The following is a 20,018-nucleotide window of genomic DNA, read 5'->3' as shown; positions in this document are numbered from 1 at the left end:
AGTCATAGACAAGGATGTCTATATAGTCGAGTATGCTGTGTCCATCCGCAAGCAACATTAGTAGCCTCACTTGCTCTCTCTCTCTCTCTCTCTCTCTCTTACGTAACTGTTAGAAATGAAGACTTCTCACATAATGCTAATATATATTTTTAAATAATATATTAGGATCGATAAGTATTTATGATTCCTAAAGTTAATGTTTTATGAGGATAAAAAGTCTTGATATAGGAAAGAGTCTCGTGGAGAAAAAAATTCAGACAATTAGAGTTTCTCCATATGATGTGTATAAAGAATATTTTTAGGAATAATAAAATATAGATAATTTTTATGATTTATTTGAAAGAATATATAAAAAAATTTATGTCGAAGTGAAGATAATCTAAAAATTTTATAATTAATCTCGTATGATGAAAATATTATTTCATCTCACTCAAATAATCGAATCACATCTATTTTTTTATATGTTACTAATTAATGATCTCTATGATTTATTTTTAAAGTTATGAAAATCTACTCTTCCTCCCAACAATATAAAGCCTTTGATCCCTACTTTCCCTTATAAGAACTCGAAAAGTTGGAGACAACTCGTCCCGATCTAACTCGAACCGAAGCGCGTAAGGCGAGTTAACCTCGAGCCCTTAGTTATGGGCCATCATTAAATGAAGTATCTTCCTTAGTGTTTTGTAAGAACCGTGTAAATAAATAACAGCACCCTAAACTCTAGCATGACTAATGCCATCATAGCAACTCTCTTCCAGAGATACAATTATTGCATGGCCTCCTCTGGTCATAAGAATCTACGTTATATATCATTTCATTCAAAGATAGCACCTACTCGTTGAAAAGCCATCCCCTTTTGATTGTTGTGGCACAAACAAACACAGATCGAGTATTTGGTGATCCAAAAGCTTAACTTCTTATCGATGTTGCTCTTGCATTCATTCCCTCCTGTCTTCTCAGTCCTCTCGCAAACAACAAGCGCAGTGAGATCCCTCCCATCTAACACTGTTTTCACGCACGTTTTACATCTGTTTTTCCTGAAGCTTAAATGTGATGATAATAATAAGATTGAAATATAATGGGGTAAACAAAAATGTTGTGGGTTTGGTTCTCAGGACGGGGGCCCACCACGATTCAAAACCATGTGCGGGTCTTAATACATACCGCAGCGGTCGGGCCCGCAGCGGGCACGCGAGGGGCAAAAGGGTAGTCGCGACCTTCGTGGGCGAAGGCCTCCCTCTTGTTTCGAGTTTCCAAGCTAAATTAATAGGAACAGACGAGACTAGAGTTAGACATCCAACATATGATTTGGTCGGGGTTACCGAAGACTTGTGGGCCAGCAGTATTACTTAGCTTTATGCAATCCCTTTTGTCCTCATTTTTCACTGTTTATTTTAGGTGTCCTTTTCTTTTTCTTTTTTTATAGAATATCCTCGTCTTTTTCATAAGACACTCATATCGAATTTGGATCAATCCATAATAGGATTGATCAATTTAATTTTTCTTATTATTATTAGGAAAAAGTATAGTTGAGTGTCATTTACATGAAAAACCAAGGTTGAAAGATGTTTCTCAGCCCAATCCCTTTGATGCTTAATTTGATAGCCCGTAAACGTGAACGAGAATAGCTAAAAGAAATCATCTTTTTCTTTATATTAAAAATGAGTTTTTATATATGATCGTAAATAGTGTAATGGAAGCTTGCGATTTTTTTTCTCATTTAATTTTATAATTATCTTTCTCATCATAAATGGTGAGAAAGAAGCTTAGCCTTCTTTTCCTCTTTTGGTGTTAGACATGTGATTAGTCAAAAATATTTTCTTATCATTTTCCTAGTCGCAAGGTTCCTTCTCATCATTTATGACGAGAAAAACAATCGTAAACTTTCTTCATACCCTATGATCAAGTATAAATGCTCACTTTTAATATAGAGAAAGATGATATTTTTTTTTTTACTATTCTTGTCCATATTTACCGGCTACTAACTTAGCGTAGGAGACACTTCAAACAATTCTATGCGTAAAAGTCTAGACCATATCATCAATGATATTTTTCTCTAATAATTATAGAACTTATAAAGATTTTCATAACATTGGGATTCACATAGAAGAAGCCTTCCTATTTATTTATTCTTATTTCTAAATCAATAAGAATATTTAAAATTTTATTATTTTATATGAGTTGGTTTCTATTAGGTTTTGAGTTTAATAGTTTTACTTATAATATTTTTTTAATAGACTTACATTATTTTGATAAAGGGGTCAAAAATACTATAAGTTAGTTATTCTTATTCCTAAACTAATAAAGGTAATTATTTGAAACTTTATTTTTTAATATAAATTGGTTTCTGTTAGTTCTAAATTATTTTTTAATATATTTATAATGTTTAATTGATTGAGGTGACAAAAACACTATAAGCCTATTCAAAAATATTGTAACTAATAGCGTTGGGATGAAGAAACTGTGCTAAGCCATATCAGAAGTATTTTGATGATTATGAAAAGATAGGAACACCTTTGGAAAATTTGAAAAGGCTACCTCTTGCGGAATAAAAAAAAAACCAAAAAAAATATTTTTTTTGAAAAATCATCCATCCAAGTTAATACACATAAAGAAGTAAAATGTGGACATATTGCTGTTGGTATTATTAGTTATTGGAAAAGATGAGGGAACGTATGATGATGACCAACCGAACCTCCCATGTTTCGTCAGTTCATCTAATATTCTGTATAGTATCATCCCGAAGATTTTGTTCCCGCGCCTCCTCACAAGATGTGGAAGCATTCAGCTAATATTCTGTGTAATTATTTCACCAAATCAATAAGATGTCTCTTTGGGGTCATATGATGTGTGACATAATGTGGCATGCTGTGGATTGTATAATGATGAAGAGCTTTGTTGATGCCCCTCTCAGCACAAGGAATTATTTACATTTTTCGTCCCGATTCTAATGATTAAGATTGAATCGTTATGAAATAGGGAGTTATTCTACAAGATAGTTATGTCATCGATCATTATTCAATTTTGAAGAAGTGCATCGAACCCTTGAATATTATGATTATCATATAATGATACATTAAGATGAGGGAACATATATATTGACACTAAATCGATGTCACAATGAGATTGTCATGGTTGTCCCATTAGATCCATGAGATATTTAATTGGATGTAACGTATCATACCATCGGGTTATTCATATGTCATCTTTATTTATCATTTTGTTGATAAACTCTTTACTAATCCAGATATATTTAATCACAAAGAGTTCTCTTATCCGAATATACATTGAAGGATATATAAGTAAATATAAATGTTCGAGGGGTTATCTATAGATCACCCATCGATGGTTATACATCAATGGACTCAATATCTCATCAAAAAAATATCTTGAAAGGATAATAAATAAGATATAAAATACTTTTTATTTTAGATGAGAGACTATATTTTGTTCACTCCAAAAAGATGGATAAATAACATAGGTTGTATATGTACATCATAATTACTCAAATTAAATTAAAAAACAATCCGATTCCATAGAACCTCGAATCACTTGGTCACTAGTCAAATCGATATATCAACCAATTAAAAAATCGGTTTAATAAGTATTTTATAATGTATTAAATAAATTAAAATATATAAATAAATAAATTTGAAGTAATATTAAATATAAAAAGGTTGGTCAAGAAAAAGAAAACCAATTAAAGGAAAATGAGTGGGCTAGAGGAAAAGCTTATCCGAGGAAGAGGAGTTATCGGTTCAGAAAGGTGATCGAAGCGAGCTAAAGGAATAGAGGAAAAACAAGAATCGAGATGAGAAGAAATGTTAGAAAGAGTGGTAATGGAGAAAGAGGAACACAGGAAAGAGAGAGGGAGAGAGAGAGAGAGAGAGAGAGAGAGAGAGAGAGAGAGAGAGAGTTTAAAAAGAACAAAAAAAAAAAAAAAACAGTAGAGGGACGAAGAGGAGGGGACAATAGGATGATCATCCTTGATTTTAAGTTAATATAAATCTATTTGAAGGGTACTTAAGTAAACATAACTATAATACAAATCTGACATAATTTTAATTGATATGATTGGCTTATTCGAATTATTAAAAACTATGAATCATTATATTTACTCTAAATCTTATTCAATGCATCCTATGGCTAAAAAGAACAACGATGGTGGTAGATCAAAAGGGCATGACTATGGTGGTACCGTGATCGTGATTCTAGAATCGACGATTTCAATTCTCTTGAAAATAATTGTTATCGACCGTCGGGCTAAGTGTGGAGTGTTCAATCATTTGGGCTACCCAATGGGTGGTTAAGTCTTATTTGATTGTTTCTTTTTTTTCTATTTTCTTTTAAAATTATTGAATTATACGTAAAATCTTAAGTTCTAGTTTATAATCGTCAGTTTTAGAATCGATAATTTTGATTTCTCAAACCTAGGAATCAGAATTGAATCATTCCTAGTCGGTTTTGGTTGGAATTGATGTAATTCGATTCCAATTTTGATCGATTTAATTTTGGTTTGAATCGAACAGAATTATATGGTGGTACGTTGGGGTGTACCTTCTCCAAAACGCTGCGCAGCCCAATACCGGCGTATAGACGGAGCCCCTTTTTGCTGCAGCGAACGGGATGGGTCGTAATGCAACGCCTCCTTTCGTCTCAATGTCAAGGTGGAGTTGTTGCTTCAAACAAATCCTTCTATGTACCATCCCGAGTAATGAAGTGGATGCAAAAGGTTGTGTCAATAGCACTTTTCTTTACCTCGTCTCACATAAGACCGAAGGCATCCCTAATCCAATGCAAAAGATTGTATGCTCGAGGGATGCTAGAGTTTACTTGGTATATATGTCGAGGATAGATTCGACTAGACTTGTCTCGATAGTCTATGATTCCATCGATCTATTAGCAACGTTCGAAAGATTAGTTAATCATGTTCCGTCGTCTTGTTTTCGTACTCGAATCCTCGTATATTAATCAACAATCCCCTCTAATGTTTTAATCGAAAGGTATTGATTCATATGGTTGTTCGAGCTTTATGAGCTCGGGATAAAAGGAAAAATGAAGAAAGATTCTTAGTAAAATAATTATAAAATATTTTTCTCATTTTATCTCCTCTGAGAATTACTCCTAATTTGATGGTAGCGAACGATAATGATATTGGAGGCCGCGGGAGGTTATTGTAGATAAGAAATGTGATGATAAAAGATGATGATCGTTCTGCATTTGTCGACATCGATAATATGCTGAGCAATCCTTTGGTCGCTCGATAACTGCATCGACATCGATGCAGATACAGAATGATCTTCGTATCTTGTCGTCATTTTTCTCATCCATAATAGTTACTCGTGGCTTTCAGCAGCTTCGTTGTTTGTCACCATCGACGTCATTCGTCATTATCAACTAAAATTTTAAAATTATCTTTTTAATATTTATTTTTATATTTCTATTAGTAAAATCAATGATGTTAGGATAAATTAATCTATATATTTTACGATCGAAATACTAAAGATAATTAATTATTAAAAAAAATATAATTAATCTTAATTTAATTATCAATTTGCTTGTATCCATAAGAGTTATATTACCAAGATAATGATATCGAAGTTAGCAAATCGAAGTGGACATGCATCGATGTTTAATTAGTACTCAACATTCTTTCCACTAATCTTTATAGTTGTCACTTCAATTAATTATTTTCTTTGATGGCAGCTTTTGTATTGAAAAGAGCAAATTGAAGGAAAAATTTGTTGAATTTTGTCTCGAATTATTAAATGCAATCTGACAGAATCGGTGAACTTTGACAATGATAATTTAAATGTGGAGTCTACATCGATTGCTGTCTTGACGAGAGAGAAACTCCAAAGGTTTCCAATCCTCGTGTGGCTCGGTTTACTCAACTAAACAAAAGATCGAGTCCTTCAAACCGTGCGTACCTCTTAGCCATGGAATAGGCCACTCCCTCTCTCTCCTCTCGGCCTCTCGTTACAGTGCGCTGTTGCGTGTGGGAGGGGAACTACGCGATGGTGAGATCGCAGAGGCCACAGCTCCCGATATGGACATCCGCTAAACTAAAGTAGCCATCGCAGGAGACGACCTTTTGTCATAAAACTCGATATGGAATATTTAAGGAAAACAGAATTTTAATTTTTTTTTTCTTGATTTTTATTTAATTTTTTAGAATTCATTATTCTATTTTTATTTGTTAAGAGTTTATGTATAACAGTATTATACTTTTGTATATAGCGGAGAATTACCTTTCATCGTTGAGGTAACATGAACATGGACTAATTCGAGAGGTAACATGATAATATTTCGTTGGTTATTCATCGAAATAAGTTAAAAAAATCAAATTTCCTAAGATGTTTTGGTGCATGATGCTTCTTTATCTTATACTTACTATTTTTTTCTATTAGCTATTTTTTTTATTCTTACTTGATTTTACTAGTGTGAAACGCCTTCGACGATATTCCACATTTGTGTAGGAGTATTCTTACCAGATCATATCTTGAGGTTGATTTCTCGACTTCAAGTATGAAAAACAATCTTAGGAGAGTGTGTAATGCACTTTTAGATTCTCTTATCAATTTTATCTTTCAATTTATTATATTATTTTGTTATTTTTATTTAAATCCACAGTATTATTCTAACAAATCTAGTATGGTCGAATTAATTCACTCAATAATATAATAGCACCCAAACGCCTATGCTCATCGTGGAATCAAGTAATAAGAGGTGTATGTATACTCCTTGATGAACACTACAAGCCTCTTCCTACCATACCACACGGACGGATGGAATTGAATGAAGGGTCTCCATTTGGCCAATCCTACCGTACTACCTATCGAACTTGTTGTTTCTTGGGATACCCCACACCAAATCTTGATAACAGTGCTCGTTCGCATGTGATAATGGATTAGTGTATATCCATTTTTATCAGTGTGGAAGGAACTCTTCGTTCCGAATCAATTACGTGTTCCCCAAGCAAAAAAGTATGATACTAGTGGTCATCAAACACTCGTTACGAAGTTGGATTCCACCTCGGAATACTTTTTGATGTCCAAAACGGCTTGTGCCTTTTTAGCGGTCAAGATTGGCAGAGACCACCTGAAAAGGTTACCAATGTTGTGGTGGTGTAAGTTTAAATATAACACCCCTATATTGACTTCAACTCATTTAATTTTCTCGAGAGAGAGAGAGAGAGAGAGTTGTTATTTGCATGATTTGTTTTATCGATCTTTATCGATATATCGATTGATCATCAATACAATATATATCGATGTATCTGAGTGGTATTTGAGGATCTCTGAGATATTTGATATGTTTGATGAGTAAAATATATTAAGGTCTAGTAAACTATAGTGATCGGTGAAAAATTACTTTGAGATTTTTTAGGAATATATGATGTCGATGACGTCTGATCCTCTTGCTTTATCTTCTTTTGAGTAATTGAGTGATATGAAAGTATTGATCGGTGACATCAAATTAGAATGTACTAGAAACGAGATAATTTAACGAGCTTAGTTCTCCCAATTTTAACGATGAGCCTGATCTAATGATGGTAGAACAATGAAAGTTATTGGAAAAAAAATTTTAATTTGAATATTATGAGGAAAGAGCAAGACTCAACGACATTGATAGTCTCTATCCAGGTACAATCTTAATCTCAACTTTTAATCGAAGGAGTTATGACAAATTTAAAGGAGTATGATAATTAATACTTCTTATATCAATTCGTTGCTGGATCCATGGTTACTAGTGATAATATTTTATGCTTAGCTCATTACAATCAGGTGAGATTTTGAAAGAAATCTTATAAATTATATAATCTTTGAGGTATAATATATGTATAAATATAAATAATATTATATTTATTAAAAATCAATAAATCGATCAAGATTAACATATATACATAGATTCTATAAAAGAAATTTAATTTTGTTCAATTATGGATCAATCTAATATATGTCATCCGATTCTCTATTTCAATTCCTATTTTATTCTGTTTCCTTTTCAATCTTTTCTCACGTATAACTCTACAAATTTATTAAAATTTTTATTTTTTTGAACACGTTATAGAAGAAATGTTTCTCGTTCTTTTTTTTATAGAGAATATGAAGTCGTCTCTCTCTCTCTCTCTCTCTCTCTCTCTGACCTATACAACCAACTCCATTCACACAATGTTCAACGATATCGAGTGAGACGTGCGAGACCATCTCACTTTGGACAAAGGGGAAATCTTAATATTACCACAATCGAGCATATTACCGAGCATTTATGGGTGTTTTTGTAAGCCATTAAAGCCTTCTAGTGATACCCAATGTACAATTAATTATACCTATTCATTACCTCCAATATAAAGATCGCCTGCAATACACAAGGGTGAACGAGTGGTCGTCGAAGCTAATTGGGTGCATGACGAAGAACAAAACAACAAAAACAAATAGATTTATAGAATAAACAAGATTTTTCCAAGTGGGATTCTTCTTCTTCTTCGACTCTTAAAATAAAAGATACGAAAAGAAAGAAAAATTGTCACCATCGTTGAAGAATAAGATGACAAATAAGGTGACAGCGTGCAGCCGCTTTCCCCTTTGTAGTTCCCTCGGTCATGTTGCTGCTCTCTTTTCCGTAGAAGACCAGACTTCTTGGATCCGCATCGCCGAATACTTCCACCCCTCGCAGCCTCTCCTTCTCTTCGTCGTTCGTTTGGGCTGTGGCTGCTCGAAGAGATGAAGGTGTTTTCTTTTTTTTCTTTTCCGTTTTCAGTGCATTCTTCGTTCCTTCCTCCTAAACGGCTCTCTGGTTTCGTTGCATTCTGCCATGCTATTCCCGTTGGCCTCTTGTAGATTCTCTGGAGTTGTGCGCAAGAATCATCCCTTCTATTCTTGTAGAAAGATTCTGATCGAAAAGATCTTGTTCTTTTTCTTTGTCGCTAGAGATCTTTAATCTGACCACCGTAGCCTGATTGGTTATTTCTCTCGTAAGTGCAGGATTTATGTCTCTGTCACTCTCTGGTTTTTTATCATTCGTGTATCGCTTGCAGAAAATTGTTTTGAAATTGGATTTACATGATGACAAAGAGAAACGGAAGGCCATGAAGACCGTCTCTTCCCTTCAAGGTATGCTATCTTCCTCTTCTTTTGGTTTTTGTAGCTCGATCCCCATCAGGTCAGGGTGCATTGATGCTTAGATTGACTGCTTTCCTCTATACTGTGCTGAGCAGGGATCGATTCCATAGCCATGGATATGAAAGAGAGGAAAATGACGGTGGTCGGATCCGTCGATCCCGTGGATGTGGTGAGCAAACTGAGAAAATTCTGGCATACCGGTATCGTCTCGGTCGGGCCTGCAAAGGAGGAGAAGAAGGAAGAGCCCAAGAAGGAGCAAGCGAAGAAGGAGGAGCCCAAGAAGGAAGAAGCCAAGAAGGAGGAGAAGAAAGAGGAGGCCAAGAAGGAGGAGAAGAAGGAGCCCCATGAGCAAATGATAGCGGACCAAGTCAATGCATACAAGAACTACAATCCTCACACGACCACACACTATTATTACTCGCAGAGCGCAGAAGAGAATCCAAATTCTTGCAGCATCCTGTGATGGATTTCCCTCGACGAGTCCGTGGAATCGTTGGTTGAGTCTGGTAAGCAGCTGGCTTACAGCAAGGGTGTAAGATAATTAAAGATTTGGCCCTGTACATGTGGAGCTATGTGGCGATGATGTGCAGACAAGTGATCGGTTTTGAGCTCCTTGGCATTTCGTGTTCGGATCTCTCATAAAATTTTGACATTGTTTCTCCTATTTATGTGTCTGAAGAGGTTCTAAGACTTCATTTACTGATCTCAATGGCATGCCTTCGTTTCATATCTTAGCGCATGGCAGGGTGGGGATTGACTTCGAGAGATGAACATGAATCAGATCTTGGATTGAAGCCCAGGCTGATAGCAATCATCATCGTAAGCATTAATAACACTAAGCATTATCATCATCATCATCATCATCATCATCTGACAGTAACACCTCGACATGTCATACGTTGGGCTTGCAAAGGTTTCCTCTGTTTTGCCGAAGACCTACAGGCACGCATGTGGTCTCTTCCTTCTTACTGTCTGTTGTCCTGAGGTGGTGGTAAAAAATGATTCACTTGGGCACTGGTAAATGAGCTCCCCGCAGCAACAGGTCGCTGTCATCTCCTATTTGGGGAGATGACTCGGAAGCTGTACCTCGACTGAGCCATCTCATGTGCGCAGCTCGGAGACAACGACAAGGAACTCCAACCTCGTCTCGGGCACTGAAAACCTTCAGATTTTGTCGTGTAAGCGTAGCATAAGTTTGGATCGTTGGATCAGAGGAATTCTGCTAGCTAGAAATCATGGAAACCATAAACCCAGCACTGAAAAGTCACGTACGCAGTGTTGGATCTAACGTGAATCTCAAGATCATCGGACCAGTTGGACAGCTCCACTGAGCGGTATCACGTGGTGCCCAGCCACACTGTCTTCATCAAGCAGCCTCATCGTCAGGACCCCGACTTGGATTCCGAAGGTGCAAAGCTAGCTAGTTTCTCGAACTTGGCGTAACTCCATGGATCATTCCAACAAGCTTGACCTTCTGGTCTACGCTAATGACTGTAACGATGACACATTACTGCAAGATGGAGTTGTAGCTTTGCAGGCGCGCCATGGAACTAAGCTATTTCCCCCCTGCCATAAGGAGTCGTGAAATCGATCCCTGGTTGGCTCATGATCGCTCTGTAGCCAATTCAATCGAAGGATACATCAAGTTGTTGCTTTTCTTAACGGCGTTGGTCGCTGACCGAAGGCAAGAACGAAGTTTCACTTTTCTCACTACTCTGATACCATGAAAATAATAAAGGCAAGAACGAAGTTTCACTTTTCACTTTTCTCACTACTCTGAAGAAGTGAAAAAGCTTAAATACATTAACATGTCCCTCTCCTATTTATATAGGAGGAAGGATTTCCCTCAACAGAATATAGAGGATTTTTCTTAACAGAATAGAGATATTTACTTATATAGTTAGGAAAATCTTATCTTCTATCATGGTACATATGTGGGATAAATTTAGAATCTATCGAGGTCCACTTTCAATGTAGACTCATCCGATGGTAAAGTCGCTATTGGATTCAGATGATTCGACAGGACAATAAAAATGTTAGAGAGTTCTCCTGAAAGCAAATGGGAGTCCCTTACTTATTAAATTAATTAATATATATATATATATATAAATATAAATATAAATATATATATATATATATATATATATATATATATATATATATATATATATATATATATATATATATATATATATATATATATATATATAAAAGAATCATCCTAAAATGTCTATAAAAGAATAAATTAAATTAATTATTGATTCTTGAAAAAATCTTATGAAAAAAAAAGTACGTAAACCTGAGTAATGACATATAAAATTTTTAAAGTTATAAAATTTTTTTGAGTAAAATATAAAAAAATTTATCTTGTCCTATGTGTGATAGCTCTATCGCTTCCTTGCTCAACAAGTTTTATATGTGATGTGATCTGTCTCCTACGTGATGGACCAAAGGTAAGCACCCCTCTCAGGGTCGAAAGCTCGCAGCCAAGTAGGACAAGGTTCCCACCAGCGGAGCATTGATGTAGGTCGTCGGCTCCGACTGCGAATAGTCTTCCCGGTCGTCGGCGAACTTGTCGTTCTCGTCTGGCCCTCCGACCACGGCGCCCGTCAATTCGTTAGGGTTAGGTTTATCATCGTAGTAGAACTGGAAGCCCTCGTCGCAGCCGATGGCTTCTGCGTTCAACCGGAAACTGGGGATCGATGAGCCGCGGTGGTGGATCCGCTGCGGGAACTCGTCGCCGTACCCGACCATGTACGACATCCTGCTCGGGTTATCTCCCAAGATGTAATCCACCTGATGCAAGCAGCAGAACTCAGCTCCTCAGGCGTGGAGTACGTTCATCAGCTCAAGGCGTGCACTCGATACCTGTCTCTTCACCAGTTTCCTTAGTCTCAAAGAGGTGACGACCGCATCACCGCACTTCATGGTTTGGCTGGAGGTCTTGAGGTACTTGGCGTAGGTGGAAAGCAAGAAGGTGGTGGATGTCACGTACTGCATGTTGCTTCCGTTCAACATGTACAGAAGCCCGCCCGGTGTGTAGTTGACAATCACCGACGGGGATTTCGGTAGCACATTGCACACGAACCTCTCTGCTTGCTCGCGGAACCCCGACGCTGCTTCGTTCTCGTCCACCACGGATTCCTGCAGAGTTTAATTTATATTTTATTTTAAAAAAAATCTGATTAGTTCAGATATATTTTTCATATGTAATAAGTTGTCATTTTATAATAAAAAAAGCAGATTGAAAATCATGATTGAATATTCATCTCTATAAATATGATAATTTATCAAAAATATTAATATTATTTTTTCAGAATTATTATCTTTTTCGAAATGATTTATCATATTTTTTATTTGATACGATCATGTTTATTTATTTTTATAATTTTTTTAATTCTTATATTTGGGTTTACTAAAAAAAGATTGTAATAGATAATGAATTAATAAATTGAGTTCTTTATTCCTGAGAGCTAATGAATCAATAAATTGTAATGGATAATGATAATATATATTTTATTCTCTTTCTATTTCTTTATTATCAACAAAGAAATCTCTGCTACTATTGTTTTCCTATCTTGACAAAGCTCAAAAGGTTTAGCAGATGAGTGATGTACTCGAGCAAGAAGCACTGCTGCACCAGGAATCTTGCTGTCCCAGCTGAACGTCTCTGAATTGTAGTTGATGCCGAGAGACTGAGCGAATCTCAGGTAGGAAGAGTTGCGGGTGGCCTTGTACAGCCATGCAGCTCCCCAGAGAAGCTCATCCTAAACATTTACTATTCCATCAGTGTCTCTTCCACCTAAATCTGATGAGAAGTAAAAGCTTACTTGAAACCCAGAGTAGGAGCAGTAGAAGGGGCAGACGACGGACGAGAGGGAGTCGCTGTAGTTTCCTCGGTACTGATCAGCGAACGCGAAGGCCTTCTTCGCAGTCTGTAGCAGCTTCTTCGAGTACCCCACGTCGACGTGCTTGAAGACGAGGGAGGCGGCCGCTAGCGCCGCTGCTGTCTCGGCTGCAACTTCGGAGCCAGGGGTGGAAGGAGTCACCTTGAACACCGACCGCGGGGTGCTCATGTCCTCCGGCCGCTCCCAGCAGTCATGGTCGGCTTTTGGGTCACCGACCTGCCATGGATTCATTGCGCCGGATTGAGTCTGGTGGTACAGAACGAGTTTAAGATGCGTGACAGGTTGGAGGTGCAGACTTGAACGTAGAGAGCGGAAGGAAGGGGGGCGGAGGCCTTGAGGAGGTAGTCGGTGCCCCAGCGGACTGCTTCTCGAGCACGATTTAGTTCCTTGGGCATCCACCTCCCAAATTCCAGCACGCTCCATGCAAGCATGGTGGTGGTGAAGGCCATGGGGAGGCCAAACTTGACGTTGTCTCCGGCGTCATAGTAGCCCCCTGTCAAGTCCACCTGAGAAAAAAAAAAAAAAATATATATATATATATAGAGAGAGAGAGAGGTTAATTCACTGAAACGAGGAGGTGATAAGTATGACGACATCCGTGCAGTGCCGTGGTGACTGGTGAAGGCCAAATCCTACGTTTTCTGCAGAGCCGTCGGTGAGGCCGGAGTTTGCTCGCCAAGTCAAGGACTGGTCCGGTGGGAGCTTACCGGACCGCTGGCCCTGGAAGAAGAGAAGCGACTTGGACAGCGCGTCGTGGTAGTCGGGATCGCCGGAGACTCCGCCGGAAGCTAACGCGATGAGAATGGCAAGAGCCACGATCTTCTCCACCTCCATCTTTGCTCTGCTATGGTGGTGAGATTGGGGATGGTACTGTGCCTTTTAGGAGTTAGACATGGGAGGAGATGTTAGAGGCAGTTACTTGTGTGTGAAGGTCAGCTATTTGAGGGAAGGAAAAGCTAAAAAAAAACTAGAGAAAGGAGAAGAAGTAGAAGAGGTCCCAATTGATGGGTTATTTATGGAGTGACCAAATGTGGAGAGCAGTTCGAAGTTTTGAAGCCAATGGATCAATGACCATAAACAAGGAGAAAATTTTGTTATACTTTGAACTACCTACACACCAATATTATTATTATTATTATTATTATTATTATTATAAAATGCCAAATCAAAAATTGGAGATGAGAAAAATCTGAGTCGTATACATCTTGACTTAAGCGATAAAAATATTAAAGTATGGAGTCAAAGCTCACTCAAGTGATCATTCTTGTGGGTCACGTTGTTGACAAATCGAACTGCGAGTCTTCTTACAAGTTAGCTTGAGATTGATTGAGCTTCAACAGGGTTATTGATGATGAATTTGGAAGAGAAGATGAGGGGTAATGATGAGGATAATAACTGCGATAAGACTCGCTTGACGTCAGCTGTCTCAAATAACGCCTCACAGCACCTGGTCAATGCTGACCGGAACGCCGATCGAGGCACATTAACACCCTGCTCAAGCTCAATCCTTCACGCCACGTCAACACCAGTGTCAGACGCTACCAGCCTGCCCCCTGCAAGCGGGCAGCTCAGGAAGTAGTAAGCTTCCCTATAAATACCCTCTCGTTCATCGGGGAGAGGGGCATTCGGGAATCACTATCATCTGACTTGATCGTCGGAGGGGTCGGGCCGAGCACCCCGACCCGACCTTTGTGCAGGTGCGAAGCAGAAACCGCCCCGCCAGATGTGAAGGTGAGGAGTTCCTACCCGGAGGAAACAACGATCCCGTCCCGACCACCGCATCAAACCACCTCGGCGGATTCAAAGGCCGTCTCGGGAAGATCCCCCGTCATCCGGACTTGAATCGAGCCGCGTCGGCCCCAAGGCCACGGCTCAAAAATTGTTTCCATCAACAAGGGGAATGAAAGATAGGGGATAGACCTTGGAGTCGCTCCAAGTCCTTCCAACTCCTAATAGGAGAAGAATTTAGCCTCCTATCACTTGATGGGAACGAATTTAATTTATTAAATTATTCTTTGAAGATGCATTATAATGTTTTTGTCTTTTTTATATGTTATATGAAGAAAAAACTTAATTAACTAATTCATTCTTGGATGTTAGAGTCTTTTTATAAGCATAAGCACAAGAAAAAAAAAGTAAAACATAGAAATAAAAAATATAATTATATCAAATTAAATAAATGATCGGTTCTATCCTCTAAAAATAATATTATTGGCTTACTTGAAGAAAATATTTTCCTTCTTGATGATATTCCTAATCAAGATATTTCATAGAAATGAATAGTTAATATTTTAAAATCTTTAATTAAGATCAAATTTGATTTTTTAATTTGTTTTTTTTATCTCCTATTGATTTTGGTACATGACAACTTATTACATATCTAAAATATTTCTAAATTATTTAAATTTATTAATAATAAATTAACTAAATATGACTATTTACATATTACCCCCCTATAGTTAGACCTTTTTAATATTACAATATCTAGATTTAAAAAATTTATATTGGAATCCCTATAATTATAAAATTATAATATCTATTTCCATTCACCTTAGCGTCGTTAGTTTCATCGATGAAAGCACAAAAATAATGGGCAAAAAGATGATTTCAACATCCCAGTTACGTTTCAGTAATGGTAGACAACCGCTACTAGGAGCTGCGAGATGTTGTTGTGCATGAGAAGAGAGAATGATGATGAGAAATGAGGTAAAACGAGAGGAGGAAGAGAACAACACAAATGTCAAGTTGCACTTTTGCCGCTCTGCATTTGCGTCGACACAATTACCGAGCAACACTAACACAGATGCAGAGCGAAGAAAGGGCAACAATCTTCTACGAGCTAGACCCGGCCTTCCTTTGTTGGGTCTATGATGCATTTGTCCACGGTGCCAATTCTTTATGGCTTGCCATGTTCGCTAGGTCACTTGTGTTGCTTACCACTCCCTTGATACTTGCTATTGCATCTTCGATGCAGGTCCATTGTGGGTCTGCTCACTTTGCACTTCCTGTGATTTTGATCCTACTACCTCTCCTTCGCACTCCGTAGCCTCGTCCTTTATCTCTTGCCTCTCCATTTTTGAGTCAACAACAACGCGTTAAGCGAAGAAGCCCACAGATCCTCAATGGATGGCCATGAAGCGCCGACACGAGGTGGTTGAGGAGAGGGCGAAGACTGTTATGCTAGGCTAGAGCCAGAAGATGGGGTTAGGGAGTGGCGTCGACAAAAGGGCCATTCGGCAACTATATCGTTCTCTTCCTTCTTTCTCTTTGCCTCATCTATTGTTGTCGCTCTCCCTCATCTACAATAGGCACTCATGGGCTCCTATGACATCGTCATTTGCCACCACTGAAAATATAACTAGGATATTAAAATTATCTTTTTACTTATCGTTTTTATACTTCGATCGATAAAACCGATAAATGAAGTTAGATGTTTCACTTTCATAATTATAGAGAGTTTATTATAAAATTTTCAAGTCTAGAGACTGAGATAGTCTAACTATCAGGGATAATATGTAATTAACCCATATCAATAACTTAATTAAACCATACCAGAACATTTGTTGAGGTACTTAATCATTCATCCACCGGTCACTATGCTCACAAGAACTTGACATGGCTAGAAATCGAGACAAATTTAATGAACCAAAGTGTGTGTATTTACAGGTATTCCCTTTCTCCATATCTTCTGCATTTTTATCTCCACTTTTTCTTCTCCTCATTCCCTCATCCTCCTAAACCTAAAGATTAATTGGCCTCCATCGAGCATGGCATCTTGATCTCAGTATTTACGAAGATGCGATGCATTCTTTGGAGTGAGCGTATCGCTGATCATCATCTGCACGTCATCTGCGACCTCAAGATCGAATCCACGAAAGTGTTGTTTATTCACGGGGAGTACCGAGAAGAAGTTTCACGAGCCAGGTAGCTGTATAAATTTCTGAAGGTCTATCACCATGACTGTAATGTCATCTCGGTTGCCCCTCCTGCAGGAGATTTCTATGAGGTCTCTGCATGACTTCATGGCGTTGCTTTGCCTTGAGACGACATCAACTGCCTCCTGGTTTTCGACCTAATGGAATGGTACCACAATGTGTTAAGAGTTGCACCACTGAAGGTTTAGGTGGTAAATGTGAATTATGAGTGCAGCAGATCAGTCGTGGTCATATATATACCTTATCCCACAACCCATCCGAGGCCAGTATTAAGAACTCACACTCTGGAGTTAGCTGAAGACTCTTTGTTTCGGGCTCAGAAACGATCCATTCCTTCATGTTCAGGTCGCCGATTGCTCTTGACACAGCTAGAGAGTCCTGCACCCTCCATATTCCATTGTGACATGTCACATAGCCCCCCTGTGTGGAGTTCAGAATATTGTCAGCTCACTAAGCTACAAGATGAAGACCCCTAAATTGATGAGAAAGAGAGAACCCCATGTTAAGTTCAGAATATTGTAAGCTTAGTAAGCTACAAGATCAAGACCCTAATTTTCAGGGAGAGACAGAAAGAGTTCAGAATATTGTAAGCTCACTGAGCTACGAGATCAGAGAGAGAGAGAGAGAGAGAGAGAGAGAGAGAGAGAGAGAGAGAGAGGAAGAAGAAGAACTTACAGAGTTCTCAATGCGAATGCGCTCATCTTCTCTACCAGCTCGGTGGTCATCAGTAAGAGCATCTGCTACTCCCTTCCTGCTCATAACCACCCTGCAGTCGCCCACATTAGCCACATGTAGTTCTCCATCTTTTAGCAACACAGTGGCTGCACAAACTCCACTACTAACACCCTGCAAATGAAAGGAAACATCCATCGTCAACTATGATAGTTTGGTAATGGTTGTCTTCACAGCAATGACACAGATCTCATGCAAGTAAAATGTTTGTTGTAGATTTAAGGACAGTGGATAAATGTTGAATTGTGTTTTTATAGTATTGTAAGAATAAAATAATACCATGAAAATTTAACATCATGAAAGGATCTAATTTCTATGATGTTAAATTGATTTGATCCTGATCATTTGATTTATGGTCAACGCAATAAAGGAGGTCTTGTTGGAATTCAAACTAAAAGAGATTGTCAACGCAAATGAGGTTATCCATTTGATGCAAGTTCGAATGCTTCAAAGTGCTTTGTATCTCCCAGTTGGGAGCCACACACCTGACTTAGGAAGTCTCTGTCCGTGGTCAGATAGCCTGCTTTTATTGCCGTGTCTGCTTGATTGTCTTCCTTCTCCGGCTCATCTAGAGCTGCCACAATGTTCTTCCCAAGCGTCTCAGAGACGAAATCCACAGCTGCACGCCCCCCATGCCCATCAAACACTCCAAAAAAGGCCTGCAGATGAGTAACACCAGCAGCTTAACATGGAGAACATGTCAAACTTGTGCAACAAATAATAGTGCAAGAGAAGGAAATGGACAATTTGGATCTTCTGTTTCACAAGATAAAAAGGCCATGTCTTGGTCCTTCTGCAACTTGTAAAGTTATGTTTGAATCAGTCCAAGCCATTTAATTTGCATCAACACTATCAGATCAGCAAGACTAAGACATCATGAGAAATTCTATCTGTATATGCTTCCTCCATCATAAAAACACAAAAAGGCAATTGTTCCTCTAGCAACTGGGAGTAATAATGTCATTAAACTTGTAGATAAAGACAGTAAATTCTTATGAGAAAATAGAATCAAGTAGCTTGAAGCTTTTCTTTCATAGGACATAAGGTGTTATAGATGACAAAGGATCTCGTGGTTCATATGACAATCAACGAGCTTCAAAATGTTCTCAAAAGATATACACATATATGCATTCATATATTATATATTACCTGTTTGGAGTCTCCATGGACGGTGGATATGACCGCATAGCCATCTTCCATCATATGCCTGTGTCCTTTCCTGCTGACAACACAATACTCACCACCCTCGACTTCCAAGTCCCTTTCAACCCCATCCTCCTCCCTATCCGCAACACCAAAAGTTGCATCAGCTGAAGGCTTTGGTATGGCTATCCTCGCCGGTCTTCTTCTCGTCCTTGGTATCTTATTCGCCGTAACTTTTACCATCGGGTGACCGGAGTTTTCCTCACACTCCACATTCTCTTGCTTCGGAAGGGACGAAACCTTTTCGACGAAAGTCCCTGCCGGTTTGCTTCCTCCGGGAACCACGTCGACAACGGGGCGCACCCTGCGGTCGGAAGAGTCCTTGGACCTCTTGCTGGCCACGGCGGGCAGCTCGGCGAGCCGATTCCACGACAAAGCGGGGGCAGGGGAGGCACGGCCGGGAGACTTGGAGCAGAGAGCCATGGCGAGAAAGTACTTCCTAACCACCTTCTGCAGGTGCGCAAGGAAACACAACAAGGAGCATAAGAACTCAGGCGGATCAACCATTGTTGCTTGCTTCCTCTCCCTCTGCTCCTCGATATGGGATTTTGCTTTTGGATTGGGGTATCATACTTTCTATTCCAAGGTATGAGGTCAAAGGCTTTCTATTCTTAAGCATACTGCGCTCTAGGCTTGGAGGGAGGCATGGAGGGAGAAGGAACGCATCTAATTATAAATGTGTGTGGTGTGGTGGGGGAGGAGTAGTCTTCTTGTTGATATGATTGGGTGATGATGTTTGACCCGTCAACGGGGCGGTATCGTTAAAGCCGAGGATTTGGTACTGCTGTGAACAATTTGCTTGTAATTGATGAGGAGGAACGCTTCGAGGCTAAGGAAGTGGTAGGCAACAAGGCAAGGGAACCGGTCGCACTAGGGAATTCACAGGATCGGCGATTCTTTGAAGTCCAGTTTTGGTGACTGTGACTATATCTGCTGCACTCGAGAAAAAACACAAAAGAAGTCTTTTTTAATGGATGAGAATTATCATATTAAACATGAATATGGATCCAACATGTGAAACATAAACATTCCATAAATTTATTAGGCTCAACTATAATCAATTCGAACAGGTTGCGTTATGCGGCCACTTACATTTCCCACCGCGGACATGACCT

At 38.7% G+C, this 20,018-nt stretch overlaps 3 protein-coding genes across 7 annotated transcripts; 1 reads left to right on the top strand and 2 right to left on the bottom strand.

Moving 5' to 3' along the window:
• The first annotated feature begins 8,599 nt into the window (after window positions 1–8,599).
• On the top strand, window positions 8,600–9,787 carry LOC135644337 (heavy metal-associated isoprenylated plant protein 39-like). 4 transcript variants are annotated; one of them, XM_065161819.1, is made up of 3 exons: window positions 8,600–8,732; window positions 9,041–9,116; window positions 9,221–9,787. In XM_065161819.1, exons 1-3 carry the CDS (start codon window positions 8,727–8,729, stop codon window positions 9,586–9,588), a joined length of 450 nt encoding a protein of 149 aa, XP_065017891.1. In that variant the 5' UTR covers window positions 8,600–8,726; the 3' UTR covers window positions 9,589–9,787. The 4 variants fall into 4 exon arrangements, with proteins under 4 accessions (XP_065017891.1, XP_065017890.1, XP_065017892.1 ...); XM_065161818.1 differs by having other exon boundaries at window positions 8,611–8,732; window positions 8,988–9,116; XM_065161820.1 differs by lacking the exon at window positions 8,600–8,732 and adding an exon at window positions 8,739–8,977.
• Window positions 9,788–11,575: 1,788 nt separating this feature from the next.
• On the bottom strand, window positions 11,576–13,844 carry LOC103994236 (endoglucanase 3-like). Its single transcript, XM_009414570.3, has 6 exons — window positions 13,670–13,844; window positions 13,330–13,539; window positions 12,956–13,249; window positions 12,743–12,892; window positions 11,994–12,269; window positions 11,576–11,921 (listed from the first exon to the last, which is right to left on the bottom strand). Exons 2-6 carry the CDS (start codon window positions 13,480–13,482, stop codon window positions 11,592–11,594), a joined length of 1,203 nt encoding a protein of 400 aa, XP_009412845.2. The 5' UTR covers window positions 13,483–13,539; window positions 13,670–13,844; the 3' UTR covers window positions 11,576–11,591.
• A 2,749-nt stretch (window positions 13,845–16,593) lies between these two features.
• On the bottom strand, window positions 16,594–19,628 carry LOC103993191 (probable protein phosphatase 2C 74). Of its 2 annotated transcripts, none has more exons than XM_009413160.3 (5): window positions 18,850–19,628; window positions 18,186–18,359; window positions 17,644–17,814; window positions 17,209–17,388; window positions 16,594–17,105 (listed from the first exon to the last, which is right to left on the bottom strand). In XM_009413160.3, the coding sequence occupies exons 1-5, from the start codon at window positions 19,408–19,410 to the stop codon at window positions 16,947–16,949; spliced, it is 1,245 nt and encodes a 414-aa protein (XP_009411435.3). In that variant the 5' UTR covers window positions 19,411–19,628; the 3' UTR covers window positions 16,594–16,946. The 2 variants fall into 2 exon arrangements, with proteins under 2 accessions (XP_009411435.3, XP_065017981.1); XM_065161909.1 differs by having other exon boundaries at window positions 16,933–17,105; window positions 17,250–17,388; window positions 18,850–19,624.
• Window positions 19,629–20,018: the final 390 nt, after the last annotated feature.

The sequence above is a fragment of the Musa acuminata genome, chromosome BXJ3-8 (genome assembly GCF_036884655.1).
Source record: "Musa acuminata AAA Group cultivar baxijiao chromosome BXJ3-8, Cavendish_Baxijiao_AAA, whole genome shotgun sequence".
NCBI lineage: Eukaryota > Viridiplantae > Streptophyta > Magnoliopsida > Zingiberales > Musaceae > Musa > Musa acuminata.
This window is presented reverse-complemented; position numbering and strand designations above follow the sequence as displayed.